Raw genomic sequence first — 21,397 nt, 5'->3', positions numbered from 1 at the left:
ATGTTTGTTCATTTATTATAAGAGTAAAATCAAAGATTTTTGTGATTGTTTTAATATTTTGGATTCTAAATTGATGTACTTCCTTTATTATAGTTGTGGAAATCACATTTAAGAAAACAATGTAGTTCGTTTGAGTTATTAATAATTTGTTTCCTTTTTTGTAGTTCATTTGAGTTATTTTAGTAAAACAATGAATATGTGGAAAAGACAATCATTTTTAATGTGAGACTAATTTAATTTTTAATGGCATTTAGCTGTAAATATTGTGTAACTTTTAGGGTTATTCTATAAATATACTTCTGTTTTAATAAAGTAGATGCATTAATTATATTTCAAAACATCGTACATTTGTATACAAGATAAAAATATAGAAATCTTACATTCCTATCCGGAGAGAGTATTAAGTTACTAACTATCATTGGTAGCTTTCACCAATGGAAACCGTCTCGAAGTTCAGGAAAAATTCTGACACAAAAATTCATTAAAAGCTCTCTGATCTTAGTGAAATGTTGCGTTTATTACACTCTTTCCACTATGAAGTTGCAGTGTAGATGGTAAGAGGTAAAGGAACTTTGAGAATATGGCGAATCAACATTTCTTCAAGCCTCTTCTTCCCGGCTTCCACAGCCACTTGGTACTCAATCTCTCTCCTTCCTTTTGAATCTTTCTCTATCTCTTTGATGGTTCTACTTTTGTATTTGCATGCTGCTTCAGAAAATTCCTGTAGCCTTCTTCTCCAAGCATATAGAAGGAAGAAATGAGCATAAAAACACGGCGAAGCTGAGATCAGACACGTCGGAGATAACCTGGAAAGTGAAGATAGAAGACGGCCTGAAACTCACTGAAGGTTGGAAAGAGTTCGCTCTTGCACATGATCTACGAGTTGGTGACATTGTCGTTTTCAGACAAGAGAACGACATGGCTTTCCACGTGACACTGTTCGGACCCAGTTGCTGTGAGATACAATATGGATCGTGTTTGGACGACAAGAACAAGCTTGGTGAGTTTTGTTCTGTAATAACTGTGACTTTGAGACTGACATTCAAGACATGACTGAAGTATTATTCTTGTCTTTTGCAGTGGCGATTCAAAGCAGCAAGAAGAAAATGAAGAATACAAAAAGAGAAGCAGAGTCTAGTACACTAGAGCCATCTTGTTATGTGGCTAATGTCACGCCTTCAAGCCTGCGTTATGACATGCTGGTATCTAACTACTACTAATGTGAACCAAAAACTCGCATTATTGGGTCTGATTTTGATCAAATCCATTTTTGTAATGAATTGCCAGAATATTCCAAAGAGTTTTGCAAGGGCTAATGGTATAGAGTCAAGAAGTGGAGAGATTGTTCTGATGAATGAAAAGGGTACTTCGTGGACTTTAATTTTGAAACGAAAGAATTCATGTGGAACTATGTATATCACACGAGGATGGAGACGCTTTTGTGGAGCCAATGGACTTAAAGCTGGATGTTTCTTCACTTTCAAACTGATACAAAGAGGAGGAACTCTTGTTCTACATAAGTCTCCCTCCTCCACAGAGTCTGAAGATAGCTCAGAAGGTGATGAAATAGCGCCTCTTTCCACAGAATCTAAAAGCTTCAAGAAGACTAGTTCTATATGGAAAGCATCATCTTCATCATTCCAAAACCTGTTTGTGACCTTAACTCTCAAACCTTACGAAGTTGAAAAATCTACACTGGTCAGTTTCATTGACATGCAGTTTGTCTGATTACATTTCTATCTGACTCTTGAATCCTTATTTTTTTTTTTTGAAATCTTTGTTGCAGTATCTTCCTGTACAATTTACCAGGAGGCATAGCATCAATGAGGAAACTAAAATGAGACTGTTGGACAAAAACGGTGTCAAGTGGTCTACGGATCTGAGGTCTGAGAAGAGAAGTGACAAAATAAGACTGGTAGGGGGTTGGAAAGAGTTCTTCAAAGCTAATTGTGTGGAGATGGGCGAATCGATCATTGTGAAGCTGATTTGGGATGGAGACACAAGTTGTGTCCTTAAGTTCTGCTCTAAGGTGAAGCAAGAGACTAGATGAAACTGTTTCTGAGTGTGATGTTTAAGCTTTTTGTAAGTTCCCTAAAGGACCTAAAATGAATTAAAGTCATGCCAGCTTGGTTATCTATCACAGGGCGATGATCATAACCAATTATTTCTAGATACACCATATGAACCAATCATTCCATAAACTTCTATCCACTCTTCTTCTCTTTTTTTTTTGTATGAATGTTAAATTATTCAAAAAAAAAACGTTGTTGCATCCGAGTGATGCGATCAAGAATTGAAAGTCAACTTTTTACAGACTATGAAACAATAAAATCATCAACTGTTTGGTCTTGAGGCTAGCCAGTCGTGTAGCCCTTCCTCAAACCGAGTGTCTCCCAGCTTCCTCAGCGAGCTACATCTCTTCTTCATGGCCTTGTCAATCTCCTTGATCAGTTTCTGCTGTGTTGAAGGAGAACCTTCTCGTTTTCTCCATTGCATAAGATCTCTTAAAATCCCCCTACCACAAACCAAAGAGCACCTCTCTTGTAACTAGAGCTGGGGTTGCAAGTCCATCCGCCGACCCGGTCATTTTTTCACGATTTAAAATTTTGACTTTCATAACACTTGAAGAAAAATCATGTCCAGATTTGCAAGCAGCGGAACCCACAGATAATATAATTTTTAATAAAATAATTATTTTTATAAAAAATAATATAAAAATATATTTATAATGAAAATTATATAATTTTTTAGTAAGTGTCTTTTTTTACAATTTTTTGGCAGATACTGTAACTCAAATTCGACCATCCGCCCGCTTAAATTAGACTCGATCTGCATCCGTACGTTAAATCTTTTGAATTTTCCGATCTGCACCCGCCACGCAGCGGATCAAACGGGATCCGCAAATAAACATTTAAATCTCAGCTCTACTTTTTTTTTTTGCAATTTACTAATATTATTATTAAAGAAACTAAAGTCCAAAAAACAAACTACATAGAGCCCAAAAAAAGACAAGCAAATGGAGAAACACTTGGGAGTCAAGCCCATCAGTCCACAAAACATGGGCCACAAATTACTACACCCAAAAGCCCAAAAGTCTAAAAATCCAAACCCACGAGACGCTTCGCGATCCACGTGTCGAAATAAGAGCATGGCTTGACCACATGTTGAAACCTCAACTGCGAGGAAACACACGTTACCCTACTCTTCACACGTCATCGTCGCTTCGAGAAACCACCGCTGGATACACTCACCGACGTTTTACCGCGAATCACCGGAGACAGAATCACATCGCGCCTCCCTTCAACACCAAACCACCCTTCCACGGAGAGCTTCCATCGACCAGTCGAGATCTCATCCGGGAAACACCAATACACCCACCACGCTTGTGCTGACAGATCTTCGTCCATCGGAGAGCTTCAAATTGACCTGGGAGAAACAGAGCCACCGACAACGCGAAGTTTTAGAAACCTTCACTCCTGGAATTAAAAGCCGGCGACCACCGCGAAGAAGACGGCACGGCCCCAGAGACAAAGCCAATCATCCACCAAACAAAAGGTGTGATACCGGAACCCAAAAAACCAGACATGCAGCTTTAAGGAGCCAGCTATGCTGGAAAGACCAAAGAAACAGAGGACACCGGAGAACAGACCGGCAAGAACTGATAACCACGACGCAAAGAGGATGGTAACCGTCGGCAAAAGCCACCGGCCACCGTACGGCAACCGATTTCTAAAGCCTCTTTTTAGTGAGAAGTTAGATTTCTCTCTCTTTTTTTTATCCCATCTCTACTTATAACACCGATTAGAGCACCCTCATACTAAATTCTCAACAAAACATTAAACAAGAAATATAATATTTTGGGGGTTCTCAAAATTTTGAGCCAAGCATCTCCAAACATGCCTTGAACAACATTATCAATGAGAATTCCAAAGAGTTTCTTAAACAAAAGATGTATTAATATTTTAGTAAATTGTAATTAAATAAAATATAAATTTATTTAATCTATAGTTTTTAAGTGTCATATGGGTTCTAATCCCCTATATATTAATTCTGGAGCATTACAACATATTTTCGTAGCCACATGTCATCACGAGAATGATTCTTAGAATTGTTAGAAAAATAAGTTGGTCCATATAAACATATATTATGCTTTTTATTAAACTAACTATCAAATTAGTTAATAGTGTACAAAAAAATATTTTTTATTTCCTTAAATAAAAGCTACGGAATTACATAATAAGGTTAACATATATATGACAATTAATGATTATGAATAATACATATTTGATAAAAAAAATTCTAACCTCTCTCTTTTTTATTTAATTTTATACTATTAAAAGAAATTAAACAATCATATTAATTATATAATAAAAACAATTAGATTTTTTTTATATGTTATATTTTGAATTTTTAAAAACGATTATAAATTACTAAAAATAGTAAAAGTCCCACATTAAAAAATTTGTGATCAATGGTTTAACTTTTGTTTTTGTTCAAGCAAGATACAAATGATCATATATCATAGGGGTGGGCGTTCGGACGTTCGGGTTTGTATCGGATATTTCAGTATACAGGTATAGAACCCATTCAGATATTTCTACACTTCGAATCGGGTTAGGGTATTTTATGTTCGGGTTTGGATATTTTGGGTCGGGTTTGGATATTTTAGGTCGGGTTCGGATATTTAAATTTTGAAAAAAAATAAATAAATTATTCATTGTTTAAGTTTTTTTCTTTTTTTTGTCGACAGCAAACACAGACTCAACTAAGACTCTGCAAACCACACCGGTAACTCGGCATCCATATGAACGACAAACGACGATTGCTGCCTAGCACTCCGTGCAAGACTGTCCGCCCTTATATTAAGCGTCCGGGGTATATGAATGAGTTCTGAGTGATTGAAACTTTCCTTCAGTATCTTGATGTCTTCCAAATAACTTGCAACCGGTCATTCTTCTGGTTCCGAAACCATCTTCACCAGTTGAGAGCAATCCGTTGCAAACGTAACCTGATACTGCCTTAAGTTTTTCATGCATTCCATTGCCCAGATAAGGGCTTCGACTTCCGAGTGAAGTGGTGTTAAACTTGCCCTTTTGTTTCTTGCTCCCATTAATCCTGCAAAACCTTCAAGAGTACTATACCATCTTTGTCCGGAAAGAATATCATTCTCCTTCCATGACCCATCCGTGAAACACCATCTCCCTGGTATATTAGGTAAGACTTGTAACTCCACCTCCTTAGTTTGTATAACCCTCTCAGTTATCGATGCTTGGGCTTCTCTCCAAATCAACGATTCAATTTCTGCCAATTTTAAAGAATCTCTTGGATCAATATCTATGTTGCTAAAAACCTTGTTATTCCTGGCCTTCCAAATATACCATAGAATCCAAGCAAAATGGTGGTCTTCCATCTGCGGAACTACCCTCCAGTACAAATAATCCATGTTTGTGTAGAGCGACTGAGTAGGAAAGTTTTCTGGATTTGAGGGAATCCTTGATAGAGCCCATACTTGGACTGCCGATGGACATTCAAAAAACACATGATTTATTGATTCTTCGGCCGCTCCACATCTTGCACATTGTGTATCTCCTTGTATCCCTCTAATCCTCAAATTTTTCATTATCGAAATACAACCCGAAACTATCTGCCACAAAAAGTGTTTTATATTCGGTGGGCATCTGATTTTCCAGGACCATATAAGAGGTGTGACATTTGGACCATATAACGGTAGTGATTCTTCCCCATCCGGGTAAACCCGCTCTACCTGGTAACCAGATTTCACTGTATACCTGTCATTATTAGTGAAATGCCATCCATCTCAGTCAACCATATGAGTCTCACTCAATGGTATACTCTCTATAATCTTCGCATCTTGTGCGTCAACCATGGATCGGATTGCTTGACTATTCCACGTTCGTGAAGTAGGATCGATAAAATAATCCACAGTAAGGTCCGGGTTAAGGTTACTAGTAAGTTGATTGTTGTTTGCTGGTCTCGGGCGTGTGGTTGGGAGCCAATGATCGTTCCATACTGAGATAGATGATCCCGATCCCACCCTTTTGATTAGTCCTTTGCTAACCAGAGATCTAGCAGATACGATACTGCGCCATCCATAAGACGGCGAATACGAACAGATCGGTTCCAGAGGTGATGCATTCCGGAAATACCGGCCTTTGAACACTCGTGAAAATAAAGTATGAGACTTCTCAATCAGACGCCACAATTGTTTTCCCAACATGGCTGTGTTAAAATCCGTGAGATCATTGAAACCCAATCCTCCCTCTTCTTTAGAATGACATACCTTATCCCATGATTTTCAATGAAGCCCTCTTGTGTTTCCTCCCGAGCTCCACCAGAATTGTGCCGTCGAACTTGTTAGTTTCTTCGTTACTGTCTTAGGGAGACGGTAGCATGACATAACATGATTAGGTAGAGCTGTGACCACTGTCTTGATGATCACCTCCTTGCCTGAATTTGAAAGTCCATCCATTTACTCTATTACTCAAACGATCCTGAACAAACCCAAAAACTTGTGTTTTCGAGCCACCCAAGCTTTCTGGTAACCCCAAATATGTTCCCATACCTCCTATATTTTGGATCCCTAAAATATCTCTTAGCTCTTGTCGATTAGTTTCCTCAATCCTATGCCCAAATTGGATCGAAGATTTCTGGAAGTTTATCAATTGCCCCGACACCACCTCATACTCTTTCAGAATCCTGAGTACGGTCTGGCATTCCTCCTTTTGGGCCTTACAAAAAAAATAGACTATCATCCGCAAATAACAAGTGAGATACCGTCGGGCAAGCCCTTGCAACCTTCATTCCTGTGAGTTGTTTTTCCCTTTCAGCCTTTTTAATATTTGCTATTAAAGCTTATGTGCACAAGATAAATAAATATGGAGAAAGAGGATCCCTCTGGCGCAATCCTCTCTGTGGAGTAATGTGCCCTCACGGGTGACCATTCAAAAGAACCCGGTATTGAACCGAAGATATGCATTCCATCATTAGTTGGGTCCACATAGGGTCAAATCCCATCTTAAGGAGTAAAGCTTGAATAAAACTCCATTCCACTCTATCATAAGTCTTGCTCATATCTGTTTTTATAGCCATGAACTTATTCTGACATGACTTGTTAGTCCTTAAACCATGAAACATTTCCTGAGCGATAAGAATATTATCCGATATTAATCTCCCTGCCACGAAAGCCGACTGAGTCTCCGAAATCAAGATTGGAAGACAAGTCTTCAATCTTTGACATAAAACCTTAGAAATAATTTTGTAACCTACATTGCAAAGACTTATCGGTCTCAGCTCCATCATTCTTGTAAGTCTCTCCGTCTTTGGAATCAAACATATATTTGTAACATTTAACCTTGAATCCAACGTCCCAGTAGTTTACCAAATCCAGCAAATCATGTTGGATGATAGGCCACGAATGCTGGTAGAAAAGTGTTAACATTCCATCCGGTCCTGGAGCTTTCTCCGGATGCATCATAAATAAAGCTTGATAGATTTCCTCATCTGTTGCTGGTCTAATCAGCCTCTGATTCATCTGTTGTGTTATGCATGGTGTAATCTCCTCCAAAAACCTTCAAATTCTGTGGGTGAAGCAGTACAGAATAAATCATCGAAATAGTCAACTGCTACCTTCTCAATACTTTTATCTTCAGTAATCCAATTTCCCCCTTCATCGTGTAGACCTACAATCCTATTGCGAGTACGCCGTTGTTTTGTCAAGGCATGATAGAATTTAGTATTACAATCCCCTCCTATGTGCCATAAATTCCCGCTTTTCTGCTGCCAATAATCCTTTTCATCTTTGTAAGCTTCTTGCAGTTTCCTGGATACTTCCACTATTTCCTCCTGGGTTCTATTGTTATCCGATTGGACTTCTTCTAAAGCTTGCTGAAGTTCACTTATTTTCTCTTTTCCATAAGGTGGATTATTCTTTCTCCACCTAAAAATCTCATGTCGACAATTACCAACTTTTGCAACGAAGTCCCTCGTTCCTCTTTCTCCTGGATATTTCCAACCCCTATCAATGGACTCCAATAAACCATCTTGGCCAATCCATCGTTTATCAAAACGGAATTGACCCCGTCGCTTAGGCATCTTATCCTCAAGGAAAGCCAATACTGGTCAGTGGTCCGATCCTTCCATTCCTAAATATTCTGTAAAGGAGCATGAGAATAAAGTATGCCAGTCTTCATTTGCTAATGCTCGGTCTAGTCGGCATCGAATTACTCCATTTTGTCTTTTCCCTCGCCATGACATTTGATTCCCTTTGGCTGGGAATTCCAAAAGACCACAATTTCGGATCATGTTATTAAAAGGCACAAAAGATCCTGCAGGTCTTAATGATTCTCATGATTACCAGTAATCTCATTGAGATCCCCAATAACGAACCACGGTTCCGACCGAACTAGGCCATATCTCGTTAGTCTCTCCCTTACTTGTTCTCGCAATTTTGGAACTCCATAAACAAAAGTTAGAAAAACGTGTTTTCCCAGGATCATCGCCTCAATATCAATCATGCGGTTATTTGAATATAGAACCTTAACCTGATAATCATTGTTAAAATATAAGGCTAGACCTCCACTTGTGCCAATTGGGTCCACTGTCACCAAATTATCAAATCCGAAATGCGCTTGAAATCCTTGCACAAAATTAAATTCTTGTTTTGTTTCCGATAAAAATAAAAAATCTGGTCTATGCTTATGCCAAATTTCTCTAAGATAACTGATCGTCCAATGACTGCCCATACCTCTGCAATTCCAACTTAAGATCCTCATAAAAAATAACTTTGAGTTTGCTCAGACGAGCGATTTCTGCGGGTATAATGAGACCCTGAATAAATAGAAAACTCTCTATACTAGTAGTTTTCACTCAGAGGAGAAAACTGAATCCAAGAACCCCAATCAAACCCGCTGCTACACGCCAAAGCAAAGTGACTACATCTTAAAATTAAGATATATGAGATTCCCATATCCTTGGACAAACCTCTAACGCTAGCCACAAATGCCTTATGTTGACTTTGATGTTGTAATGAGACGTACGCATACTGTTTTCCCACGTCCGTTAAATTAATCTGTTCTAAGACGCAAAGTGTTGGAACCATATTCCTTGTATGATTATCATGAAACGATATCACCAAACCAAAAACAGTGTCCTGTAAACATTGTTTCATATCTATTTCATTGAATATGGTCGTCACCCTCTTCTCTGCAACCAGTATTACTTGATCAAACCAAAAATATTCTTTTATCTGGTCTAAAGAAACCATTAACACCAATCTGACGACCACAAAAAAACAGCCTTGCCTTCTAGCCTGAGATAATTCCTTAAATAAACCATTATCCTCCATAAACCATACATGATCTTGTGTTTGTCCCGAAGTCAACACGTGATGCCGTTCTATCCTTCTTGAGAACTCATCAAACCACAAGGAGCCGACCAAGTAAAGAAAGAACCTTTTATTCTCAGCGACCCACACAAACGCAGAGCGAGACTCATACAAATAAAGAGATTGAATCAAAGCAAAATAAAAACCCATAGAAAAACAACTAACACTGCTCATAGAGCTTATTAAAAAACCATAAGTAAACAAACACCACCAGAGTTTCTTCTCCTCTTGAACTTGATCCATAAAACATTAAGGTTTGGTATTGCTTGGATTGGGGTTTGAAGGGCCCCTCTCCTCCACCTGCTTCACTTCCTCTCCACCTTGACGGGACGCAGTCTTGGCCACACCTCTCTTGCGGGGAGACAGGAGCGACTGAACCAGTATTTTCTTGGTACCACCTGCTGCAATTCCCTGTTTGAATAACTGCTTCTTTGCCCCCGGTTTCTTCTCCTGCTTCCTCTTCCCATCATTTTTCCCCTCCTCCTTACGTCCAATCTGTGTCTCAGACTCATCCACAGCAACCTGTTCCCGTGCATCTTCCTTGTCTCCTGCCTCCTTCTCCAACTCTCCATCAGTTAGCTCTTGGAAATCTTCCCCAACGTCTTCATTTTCAGCCTCAGCGTTTGCAACGTCTTCAGTAATATCATCCAAAATGGCTCAAGCTTCCTGCTCGTCAATATCCATCTCATTCTCATCTAGTAACTCATTCTCTCCTAGTAAATCATCCTCCTACCTAGGACCTTGTTCATCAAATCTAAACCGTTCTCTATCTTTTCAATCTCCTTACCATCTTTAGTTGCCTCCGTAGATTCCCCTATCTCCAAAGGAAGCTCATTGATAGGCTCATGGTGTGACATCTGGAGCTCACCTTCTTCAGGCCCCGTAGACCTTGCCTCTGAGTTTGTTTCTTGCATGCGCTCAAACAGACGACCTCTTGAATAAACATGTTCTCTGGGGCTCCTTTCTCTCCGTACTCCACGGTGCAAAGTTCGTGTGCGGTCCTCCTTAAACGAGCTTCTCGCTACATATTTGCTTGACCCCCCCTCTGATCCTCTGTGTTTGCCACGACCATCATATGATCTCCTGTTATCTCTGTCTCCCACCTTAACCCATTTTGAATCCGGCTCCTCGTACATCTTTCCTTTCCCCTTTCCATGATACCCTCTTCTCTCCATCTCCTTCTCTTTGGTGTCCACATTCCCATGAATCACCACGCCTTTGTAGCTGGAGCTATGTTCCTCAAGTCGTCCTGTATGGGCCTCTCGGTTCTCACTCTTTTCTTCTACACTTCCTTTACCCAATGGACACTTGTGAATGTCGTGGCACAGGCTGAAGCAGGTTCTGCAATACCCAAAGAGCTTCTCATATCTTAGTGATACAGTTAGTTCTTCACCTTCGTAGAACTCCCCACCTCGGAGATCCACCGTAGTTTCAAAACATAAGTTCTGAAATCCGTCAATCCTCACCCTTATCCTACCAGTATCCAAATCGACCTCCATAACTTCACCCAGATCATTCCCTATACTCTCAAACAATGGAGCCGCCCAGAACTGTAACGGAACTCCCAAAACACGGACCCAGAAAATGATATCAGAGGGATAGTGTATTGCTCCAACCGGCTGCCAACTCACCAACGAGAGCATCCAGTAATCAAAATGAAAAGGCTGCATTTTGAGTACTGTCTCGATGTCTTCCTCCTCATCAAAATCAAACTGAAAACGGCCTAGTCCCAGGTCCGCTCCCACCACCCTCTCCTCCATATTCCATATTTTAGGAAGCATGATGATCAAAGCCTTAATGTCTTGTTGCTTCGGGTTCATGCATCTCCCTATCAGCGTTCTTGCATATCCTTTGATGAGGGCTGTGTTGTCAAAATGTGGAACCGTGATCTTCATTCCCTTGATGTTCATGTTACCAACTGCACCCTTGGGGCTCCCCTCCTTCCCAATTAGCTGACTCTGCGACATGATGAATAAACCAACCGTAACCTCAAAGAGATAATGAAAAAGTGGCAATATAAAGCTTTTTTGATTGAAACTGATGCCTAAACCTCTAGTCTGAATGACTATTATATACTCCTCAATCATTCCTAGAGCAATAATCAGTCGTATCAAAACTGTAAAGACCAAGATTCCTATTACAATCTTTAATTTCCAACTAGCCACTATGATGGATACCAAAATGATTTCGCAAGATCCTCTACTACCAAGTATCCTTAGAAACCCCTTTAGATCTTTCCAAACCCACAATACCCCGTGAATCCAACTTTTAGTACCAAATCGCAAGCAAGTAATAACTTGTCTCATCACAATAAGCAGATCCGATATCAGATCAAGTTTTGAAGAGATTATACCTTGTCTGATTATTTGCTGAAGATATTTCACCCCTAAGACCTTATTCTTCCCATAAACAAATAGATCCTCAACCCTTTAGTACCACAAGTTTCCGTAAACAAAAGCATCCCTTGTTTTCCAGATCTGAATCAAGATCCGAGAATGCCGAATCCTCCCCGCCCTTCAATTCTCTTTGTAACTTTCCAAATCCCCTGTCCTTGACTGGATCCTTCCATCCCCGCCTCGTAATAGCCACTTGATTTCCCCTATCCTCATCGGAAAAGCTCATCGAATCTTAGTTTGAGTAAAACATCGCAATCGTCGTTGTCGTCGCCCTAATCTTTTCTTTTTAAAGATGAATAAAGTCACGTGCTCTACCACTGAGCTAAGTTTTTTGTATTTAAAATATATTTTTAACTTAACTGTTTTTTTTAATTTTTAAAAGATTAAACTATTACTGAGTTTGGAGATAAAACTTTAAAAATAGAAAGACACTAATTTAGTTATTGTTTTAAAATTTTAGATTCAACTTTTGTTAATGCAAGAAACAAGAACTTGATATGTATTTTAAGTGAGTAAGAAATGATTTTGTCCATAATTATATGTATATTATCTAATTTTGAGCAATAAGAATCATTAATATAAATATTTTGAATAAAATGAGAGAAATAAACTAGAAATATAGAGTTAAGTATACTTATGTTTGGTTATTTTCGGATATTCATTCGGGTTCAAATATTACCGTTCGGATTCAGATATTACCCGAACTGGTGAAATAAGTAATTTGTTTTGTTGTTCTAATTAGATGATTTTTAGACCGAGCTGGTGAATATATACTAGACAAACATTTATATTTCGAGTTTGCACTTATATTCTATAACAGCTTGATATATTAGATTTGAACACTAATTTTTTTTCAAAATTTTGATTCTTAGATATGTATATAGAGTGAAACTAATTTTTATAGATGTCAATTTTTTTTAATTGACACTTATGTAATTCACTGGATTCATAAAAGAAGTTAAAAAAAGAAACTTAACTCATATCAATGAAACAAAGACGAAAACGAAAGCACAATTCTATAGAGGTAGAAAATGAAATCACTTATGGAGAGTCAATAGTAACAAATCGAGAGCAGAAAACCTAACCCCCTTTTGTCATTATACAATCGATATTGCTTATTTGGTTTTGGTGATTTGTGTCAGCCGCAAAACTCAATTTTCTTTTGTGCATATGAAGTCTGAAAAATAATTAAAATGAGATGTAATACGTTAACTCTTCAACAACGATGATATATTTAATAGACCAACATTTGTATTCATCATTTCATAATCGATAAAAATTATAGTGTTGTAAAATGTTAAAATCATTTCATAAACAAACATTATTATAAAAACTCACTCCGCGCGTATGCGCGGCTTATCATCAAATAGGTTTGTAAAAAAATATCATATGAAAACTCTATTCTACATAAGGACTCGTTGATAGAGATGCTCTTATGTTGGTTTATGATTACAAGACAAAAAGCGTCATAAACCCCAAAAAAAAAACAATTGGAATAAAATGTGTTTACAAATTACAAAGATTAAAAATATTAAATTCCATAAGCCCAAAAGCCCATTAGAAAAATGAATTAAGCTTTCCCGACACACTGGACTTGAGGAGGAGCTAGAAGACGGATCATCTCTGTGATTTTAAGTTTCAAAGCTTCTATCAGTCAAGGGTTTGGGTAAGGACTGTTCATCTTTCCTTTCTAGTGTTACTCAAGATTATGAGAATGGCAAATAAACATTTCTTTCAGCCTCTTCTTCCTGGCTTCCACACCCATTTGGTACTCTCTCTCTGTCTCCCCCTCCATTTTCTATACATCTCTCTCTCTCTCTCTGATTTGGTATTTGCTTCAGAAAATTCCTGTAGCTTTCTTCTCCAAGCATATGGAAGGAAGAAACGATCATAAAAATAAGGCGAAGCTGAGATCAGAGGCGTCGGAGATGACCTGGAAAGTGAAGATAGAAGATGGCCGGAGACTCACTGAAGGTTGGAAAGAGTTTGCTCTTGCACATGATCTACGAGTTGGTGACATTGTCATTTTCAGACAAGAGAAAGACATGTCTTTCCACGTGACACTGTTCGGACCCAGTTGTTGTGAGATTCAATATGGATCGTGTATAGACCAAGATAACAACCTCGGTCAGTTCTTTGTGTTCTGTCTCTTTCAAAAGCTGTGTGTCTGAGACTGACATTTTTAACAAGATATGATCTTCTTCTGTTATTTTTTCAGAGAAGATTCAAGAGAAGAAGAACCCAAAAAGAGAAGAAGCAGAGTCCTCTTGTTTTGTGGCTAATGTCAGACAGGAAAGCGATGAAGAGAGCAACCACATAAGCTCACAGGAACGTATAGATAGAGAAGATAAAAAGGGTTCAACATCCCAAAGCAGATTTGTGACTTTGACTATCAGATATTGGGACGTCAAAAACTCTAGACTGGTCAGTTTTATCAATCCAAGCCATTTGTCTTCTTTACACTCTCTCGATACTGAATCTTTTGTTTGAATCTTTGTCGCAGTATCTTCCCATGGCTTTCACGAAGGACAATGGTATCAATGTGAAAACAAAATTGGCTCTGCTGGATAAAAACGATGTGAAGTGGCCTACAGATCTGAGGTCTGAGTACAATGGCAAAAGAATAAGAATGATAGGAGGCTGGAAAAAGTTCTTCAAAGCTAACTTTTTGAAGATGGGTGAATCGATCAAGTTCAAGCTGATTTGGGATGGAGACACAAGTTGTGTCCTTAAGTTATGCTCCTAGGTGAAATGTTAGCAACTAAATGAAATTGTATATGAGTTTAATGTTTTGTCTTTTGTTTAAGTGCCAAAGACGTGAATCAATGACTGGCCTTACTGGTAAGGTTCAGTTGCACTATTGTAGTATATTAAGTACAAGTTTCCCGTGGGAAACCTTTGGGCATTACGGTGTGAAATATGTGAATGATATGTGACTAACTCTAGTCTGAAGATGCTCTCATTTCAAAGAGAGTCAACGTTATAGACCTTAAGGTGACATTAGTATTACTAATATACCAGCTTACCACACCTACAAAAAGGTTTTTCCTTCGTACGATTGATGTACTTGAACTTGAAGTCCAAACTGTATAAGAGCACCTCCAACTTTACGTTTTAGTAGGAGTTCTAAGAAATAAAAGAAAAGATAAAATCATTAAAGCAAGAGAGAAAGAGTAAAAGTCGTAAAAGGTTTTTGGAGTTAAGATTTTTAGCGTAATATAAGATATGGTCTCTTAGCTTTTGACCGTATCTTATATTACGTTAAGAACTCAAACCTAAGAGACCTGCAATAAACATGCTCTTATATATCTTATTTAAGAAACGTCTCTTAGTTTTTTTAGTTAAAAGCTAAGAGACCGTATCTTATATTACGTTAAGAACTCCAACCTGAGAGACATGCAATAAACATGGTCTTATATCTTTTATTTAAGAAACGTTTCTTAGTTTTTTTAGTTAAAAGTTAAGAGACCGTATCTTATATTACACTAATAACCTCAACCTAGGAGACCTGTAATAAACATGATCTTAGAACCGGTACAGATGGCAAAAGAACAGATGCTGCTTTGTTAACTTTTCAACAGGTTCTAAAAAATAAATATACAATCACGCAGTTAGAATATTTTTTTTTTTTCTTTTAGAACTCCTCACAGTTTTACCGATAATGTTTCTCTAATATACACGTTTTTGATAATTTTATAACTAAATTTATAACTTTATACAAATATAATTATGTGATAGTCAAAATCTTATAATCCGTTTATTTAATGCATTTTGCATTAGTGTAAGATTTAATATTTTATAATTTAAATGAATTAATATTTTTAACTCATTTTATAATAGTTTAAATATTCTCATGTTTAATATAATAATCTGCAAAAACTGCAATTTTAAACAAAATTGTAATTTGTCTCACTATATAATTAAATAATAAAAGTATTAAATAGTTTTAACATTTATTTTAACAAATTAAAATATATCAATCTATTTTTGATATTTGGTATATTATATTTTATAAGCTAGGTGATATTAATTTTAAATAATTATTTTTAGATTATTCACATTTCTAAATTTAGATATGTTTAAAATGAATTTACGATTTATGTGTATATATTTAATTTTATTTTAAATTTATAAAACTGATAAATTATTAAATTAATTAACTATATTTATTATGTGATTTCATAATTTAGTTATGTTTATAGTATATAGTAATATTATGAATTAATCAGTTAGAAATTGGTTTTACTATATTACTATATATATATATATATATTTCAAATATTTAATGGTATAATTTATAAATAAAACCTAGCTAAATGATCCATAAAATGGGTTTAATTTTGATATATTAAATCAAATGAATTTAGAAAGAAAAATAAATAGAGTGAAAGAAAATAAATGTAATTAAATGGCGCTCATGTCATGGTCGTAATGACAAGATGATTTATTATGAGGCCCAATCTTGTTTAACTTGTAAACAAAACAGAGTATTAAAAGAAAAGCAGAGGAGATTCCCTCGGCATCTCCGAATCGAATCTGAGAAAGAGGAAGAAGCTAAGCTTGGAGATCGATGTTAGAGGATATTAGATGCACGAAGTTGGATTGACGTGGGATCTCAATTCCTTCACGCAGCTCGTCCTCACTCTCTTCCTCCTCTCCTTCGGCCTCCTCTTCTTTGTCAAACGAACGGCGGCCAAGTACTTCGAGGTCGACGGCGGCGGCGGCTCCGGCGGTTTCGACAGCGACCTCCGCCGAGATTTCATGGTTCCCGACGCGTCTGAATGCTCCGTCTGCGGGAATCTCACCACCAAGAAGTGCTCTCGCTGCAAATCCGTTCGTTACTGGTAATCACCACCACCTCCCTCTCCTTGATTCCAAATTAGGGTTTTTTTGGATTTGATGTTGACGTAGATAGAATTGGAACATTGTCGTTACTAATTGTTATTACAGCACAAGAAGAAGCCATCGTTGACCTAATAAGTCATCATACTACTTGTTTTACCTTGTGATTTCCAAAGTTATTACACAACAGTCTTGCTTGCGAAAGTGTTGATTTTTAGGTTTTTGTTTTGTCTGAAAGAATCCGGCTTTGACCTTACAAGTCATCCTCTAGATTATCAATGTTTTGTAATGTTTCTACAGAACAGTCTTGCTTTGTCTTAAACGTTTGATACTCAGGATGCTTTACTGCATCTGTTTCTTAAATTTGTTTCATTTATTCTCTCTGTTATCGTTCACTAGCTCTGCGGAGTGCCAAAGGTCAGACTGGAACGCGGGGCATAAACTAAAATGCAAGGTGGTTAAGACTACTACTGGCTCATCGCCGGGGAGAAGAGATGATCTCGGTTTGAAAGCTTCTCTGTTTGGGAATGGCTCTGCGTCTAAGACTGCATTGTCTCCTAAGCTGAGCCAAATCATCAAGCCAGGAGACGTAATGTCTCATCTTTTGCTCATCTGATGTTGACACTCTTCTTCTTGATAGTTTTGATTGTGACAAGTCTGATGTGTTCTGTCTGCAGCTTCTTTTCCCATACGAAACCTTTGTTCAGTACTTCAACTGGGACAAACCTGGTTTGGCTCCTTGTGGGCTCACCAATTGTGGAAACAGGTTTTGCGTTCTTCTGGTTTCTAGTGTAGCTTCAAAGAAAATTGTTATTTTTGTATGCGTCAGTCTGATCTTGTTAATCTTGTTTCAGTTGTTTTGCTAATGTGGTTCTGCAATGCCTTTCCTGGACACGCCCTCTTGTTGCGTACCTACTAGAGAGAGGCCACAAGAGAGAATGTGAGTTTCTAGTTGAAGGGAATGTCAATGCTTCACATCTCCTCCATTGGGGGCTTCTGTATTGCTTCAACTTTGAGTCTGTGGTTTGTTTTGACAGGCAGGCGCAATGATTGGTGCTTTCTCTGCGAGTTTGAAACTCATCTCGAAAGAGCAAACATAAGCCGGTTTCCTTTTTCACCAATGAACATTATTTCGCGGTTACCTAACATTGGTGGGAATCTTGGGTATGGGAGACAGGAAGATGCTCATGAGTTGATGAGGTTAGCAATTGCTACTTGTTAGTGTTAGCCTAAGCGGTGAAGTTTCTGTCAAACTCTCAGCTAATGCTTTTATTAACTTTCATGTGATTTTAGGTTTGTGATTGACATGATGCAATCTGTTTGCCTTGAGGAGTTCGGTGGAGAAAAGGTGGTGCCTCCTCGTGCTCAAGAAACAACCCTTATACAATACATATTTGGCGGTCTCCTTCAGTCACAGGTGATGTTTCCTATTCCCAGTAGCAGGTTAAGTAATGCGATGATGTACCTGTTAGCTTTAATACAATTAAGATAATGTCAAGTCTTATGTTTGAATAATGGGGTTACGAGGTAGTAAGTTTAATTCAGGTTAGCCTAGGGGCTGGATTGGATCTATCTTATTAATCTACTCTTAAGAGACTTGTAATGTGAGCGAATGTAAACTTATCCTTGGACAATGGTGTCTCATAAAATGAAATTTTTGTGGAATCATGATCTCAACTGCCTTTGTACTCTTTTTTTCTCAGCTGGTTGGCTTTAGTTGTTATATATCCAACATAACGCTCTTTTGTAATGCATTCATCTGCTGAGCTTTTCTATTTAACCTTTGCAGGTCCAGTGTACTGTTTGCAGTAATGTTTCTGACCAATACGAAAATATGATGGACTTAACCGTTGAGATCCACGGGGATGCGGTATCATTGGAGGAATGTCTCGATCAGTTCACAGCTAAAGAATGGCTTCAGGGAGATAACCTTTACAAATGTGATAGGTACTTTTAAATTCCTTCTGCAGCCTTAGATATGCTTATCTTGTGAATGGAAAATGTTTCTGAAAGTCTTAGTCTCTCCTTTCCAGATGCAATGATTACGTGAAGGCATGTAAACGCCTTTCAATCCGTTCTGCCCCTAATATACTTACAGTTGCCTTAAAAAGATTCCAGGTATAAGCTCCATTCCTCTCAGTTAGTCTCTTTACGTCTGCCTGTTCCTCTAACGTTGGTTGTCTAATGAATCTAAAACTATGCACAGGGTGGGAGGTTTGGTAAGCTGAACAAAAGAATTAGTTTTCCAGAGACACTTGATCTTGGCCCTTACATGAGCTGTGGAGGAGGAGAAGGATCAGATGTATACAAACTCTACGCTGTGATTGTCCATTTAGATATGTTGAATGCCTCGTTTTTCGGCCACTACATTTGCTACGTTAAGGACTTCCGAGGAGACTGGTATAGAATAGACGATTCTGAGGTAGGAATCATCTCTTATCAACTCTTGTTGTTATGTTTCATAAATGTTCTAATCTCGTCTCAAAATACTCGCAGGTGGAGAAAGTTGAACTAGAAGATGTCCTGTCTCAACGAGCATACATGCTTCTCTACAGCAGGTAGAGCCTTGACATTATCAACTATTTTGTTGACAAGAAAAATATATTTCCTCTTGTATTAAGAGAATCAGCTTTAACAGATTATGGTTTCTTTATGTTGGCTGTTGGTTGGTGCAGGGTTCAGGCCAGACCATCAAGTCTTAGATCAGAAGAAGTTCAAGACGAGAAGAAAACAGATACAGTGGACACAGAGGCTAGCGAAGATGGCTCTGTTGAGAGTTCCGGGGCGGGAACAAATGGTGCCACTGTGTCTTCGATGTGCAACGGCATCATCTCACATTCAGAAAACCCTGAATGCAAAAAAGATTCATCATCTTCGGCATCATCCACTGTCTCTGAAGTTGCTGAAAGGGTTGATACAGTAGATTCTGGGTTTGATACAGTAGATTCTGAATCAAACCCTTCTATTGACATAGAACATGATTCTGGAACAGATCATCAAGAAGCAGCAGTAGCAAATGGGAAAGAAGATCCAACGGTTGAAAATCCGGCTGTTGATTCTCCTTGTTCGGACATTACTAATTCATCTCGGTCTGCTACTACAGAGTCCAAACACAGAGAGAAAGAGGATTCAGACACTGAGATGATTGATAATGCTGAATCTATCCAAAAGGATGGTGAAGATCAGCAAGGGAGCTTCTAACTTAACAATAATGCTGGCAAATTTGTTTTAGCCGCTGCGACTTGTTGTGCCTGAAGTTTACTTAGTCATGTGTGAGATATAGAAACTTCAGGATCCGGAAGTACGTAGTGAGTTATTCTTTTGACTTTTATTTGTCCTTTTAAATAGATTTTACCATTGGACCCAAAACTCTTATAGCAAGAACGATTAATGGAGGACGAACTCAGTGATACCTTTGTGCTTGTTTTGGTTTGGAAAATACAGAAATCGAACTCTGGTTGTTGGACCGGTTAAATACGGTTCGAATTAGACTATTAGCATGGTTTGGAATGGAATCAGTGAATCACTCTCCTTTTTTCCTTGTCTCATTTGGTTCAAATAAAGTACACAAAGATGTATTTGGTCAGTCCTTTTTTTTTTATTAACACGGTATACCGAATCTATAAAATGGCTCAAAGGTTCAAAGCATGATTTCATATTTAGGTAAAAACAATTATTATTATATGGAGATTGATCTGTCATTACATTGGAGATTAAAAATCTCAGACAAGTATGGAACACACTCCATAGATTTTCAGAATTAATTGATTTTCTAGCTAATAGATCAGTACATGAGTTTGAGGCTTGATTCCTATTAATTGAGTTGTTTCAAAATGATTCTTCCAAGCTGCGATGGTATGAATAAATTGAGTAAGGCGTAAGTTGAAAGCTTGACCCTTGATGCATTTAATCACATGGATATTTTCTCCTTCAAAAACAACTTTCTTGTAACCCAAGGAAAATGTAGCTTGCATAGCCCAAATCAATGCCGTTGATTCTCCTTCTTCCACTGTGTGACGTCCTTCAAATTTATCCATACCACATTCATGTACATTGCCTAAATGGTTTCGAATAATCCGACCCATACCTGAGGGTTGGGAGCCTCTATGGTGAGATACATCGTAGTTACACTTGACCCATCGGCACAACGGAATCCATTCATAATTGCCTTTAACACATATGTACGATGCATATACTTTTTATTCTAACTAATTTTATAAGAATAATATAAAAAAACAAGCTTATAAAATGTATTTAACATATTAACAGTAAAAACAATTATTATTCTTACTTTACATAAAAACATGTTAATATATGAAATTTTATGATTAATTTAATTTATAAAATACTTCCTCCATTCCAAAAAACATATTGTAGAATAAATTTTCATTAAAAAAATTGTATATATATTTTTAATGCATTAATTAATGATAAATTGTAAAATTTTAAAAATATAATAGTATTTATTAAAATTCTATTGGTTAAAAGTCGTAGAGAATAATTAATTACGAAAATATTACATTGGTAACTAAAATTTAATATATTTTTTTAATAAGTGCGAAAATTCTAAAATATAAATCTTTTTGGAACATATGAGGTATTATAGTTTTAATACTATTCTTTTATGGAGTTTTTACTGTGTTAATGAAAGAATCAGCTCTAAATAGGTTGTTTTTTAGCTTTCTTTATTTTTATTGGTAGTTTGTTTTTCATTTATTAGTTCGATATAAACTTAATGTATCCTTATAACAATTTT

At 37.4% G+C, this 21,397-nt stretch overlaps 4 protein-coding genes across 4 annotated transcripts; 3 read left to right on the top strand and 1 right to left on the bottom strand.

Moving 5' to 3' along the window:
* The first annotated feature begins 580 nt into the window (after positions 1–580).
* LOC106342050 (B3 domain-containing protein REM14-like) lies at positions 581–2,050 on the top strand. The gene is made up of 5 exons (XM_013780842.1): positions 581–634; positions 715–1,000; positions 1,081–1,202; positions 1,288–1,698; positions 1,787–2,050. Exons 1-5 carry the CDS (start codon positions 581–583, stop codon positions 2,048–2,050), a joined length of 1,137 nt encoding a protein of 378 aa, XP_013636296.1.
* Positions 2,051–9,458: 7,408 nt separating this feature from the next.
* LOC106342049 lies at positions 9,459–12,102 on the bottom strand. The gene is made up of 2 exons (XM_013780840.1): positions 11,757–12,102; positions 9,459–11,361 (listed from the first exon to the last, which is right to left on the bottom strand). Exon 2 carries the CDS (start codon positions 11,311–11,313, stop codon positions 10,117–10,119), a length of 1,197 nt encoding a protein of 398 aa, XP_013636294.1. The 5' UTR covers positions 11,314–11,361; positions 11,757–12,102; the 3' UTR covers positions 9,459–10,116.
* Positions 12,103–13,416: 1,314 nt separating this feature from the next.
* On the top strand, positions 13,417–14,698 carry LOC106342051 (B3 domain-containing protein REM14-like). The gene is made up of 4 exons (XM_013780843.1): positions 13,417–13,567; positions 13,641–13,926; positions 14,018–14,223; positions 14,303–14,698. The coding sequence occupies exons 1-4, from the start codon at positions 13,508–13,510 to the stop codon at positions 14,543–14,545; spliced, it is 795 nt and encodes a 264-aa protein (XP_013636297.1). The 5' UTR covers positions 13,417–13,507; the 3' UTR covers positions 14,546–14,698.
* Positions 14,699–16,386: 1,688 nt separating this feature from the next.
* LOC106342048 (ubiquitin carboxyl-terminal hydrolase 19) lies at positions 16,387–20,118 on the top strand. Its single transcript, XM_013780839.1, has 11 exons — positions 16,387–16,643; positions 17,041–17,230; positions 17,319–17,407; positions 17,496–17,581; positions 17,679–17,841; positions 17,935–18,058; positions 18,431–18,588; positions 18,675–18,759; positions 18,848–19,063; positions 19,138–19,199; positions 19,317–20,118. Exons 1-11 carry the CDS (start codon positions 16,387–16,389, stop codon positions 19,840–19,842), a joined length of 1,956 nt encoding a protein of 651 aa, XP_013636293.1. The 3' UTR covers positions 19,843–20,118.
* Positions 20,119–21,397: the final 1,279 nt, after the last annotated feature.

The sequence above is a fragment of the Brassica oleracea genome, chromosome C4, assembly GCF_000695525.1.
Source record: "Brassica oleracea var. oleracea cultivar TO1000 chromosome C4, BOL, whole genome shotgun sequence".
In the NCBI taxonomy this organism is placed as follows: Eukaryota; Viridiplantae; Streptophyta; class Magnoliopsida; order Brassicales; family Brassicaceae; genus Brassica; species Brassica oleracea.
This window is presented reverse-complemented; position numbering and strand designations above follow the sequence as displayed.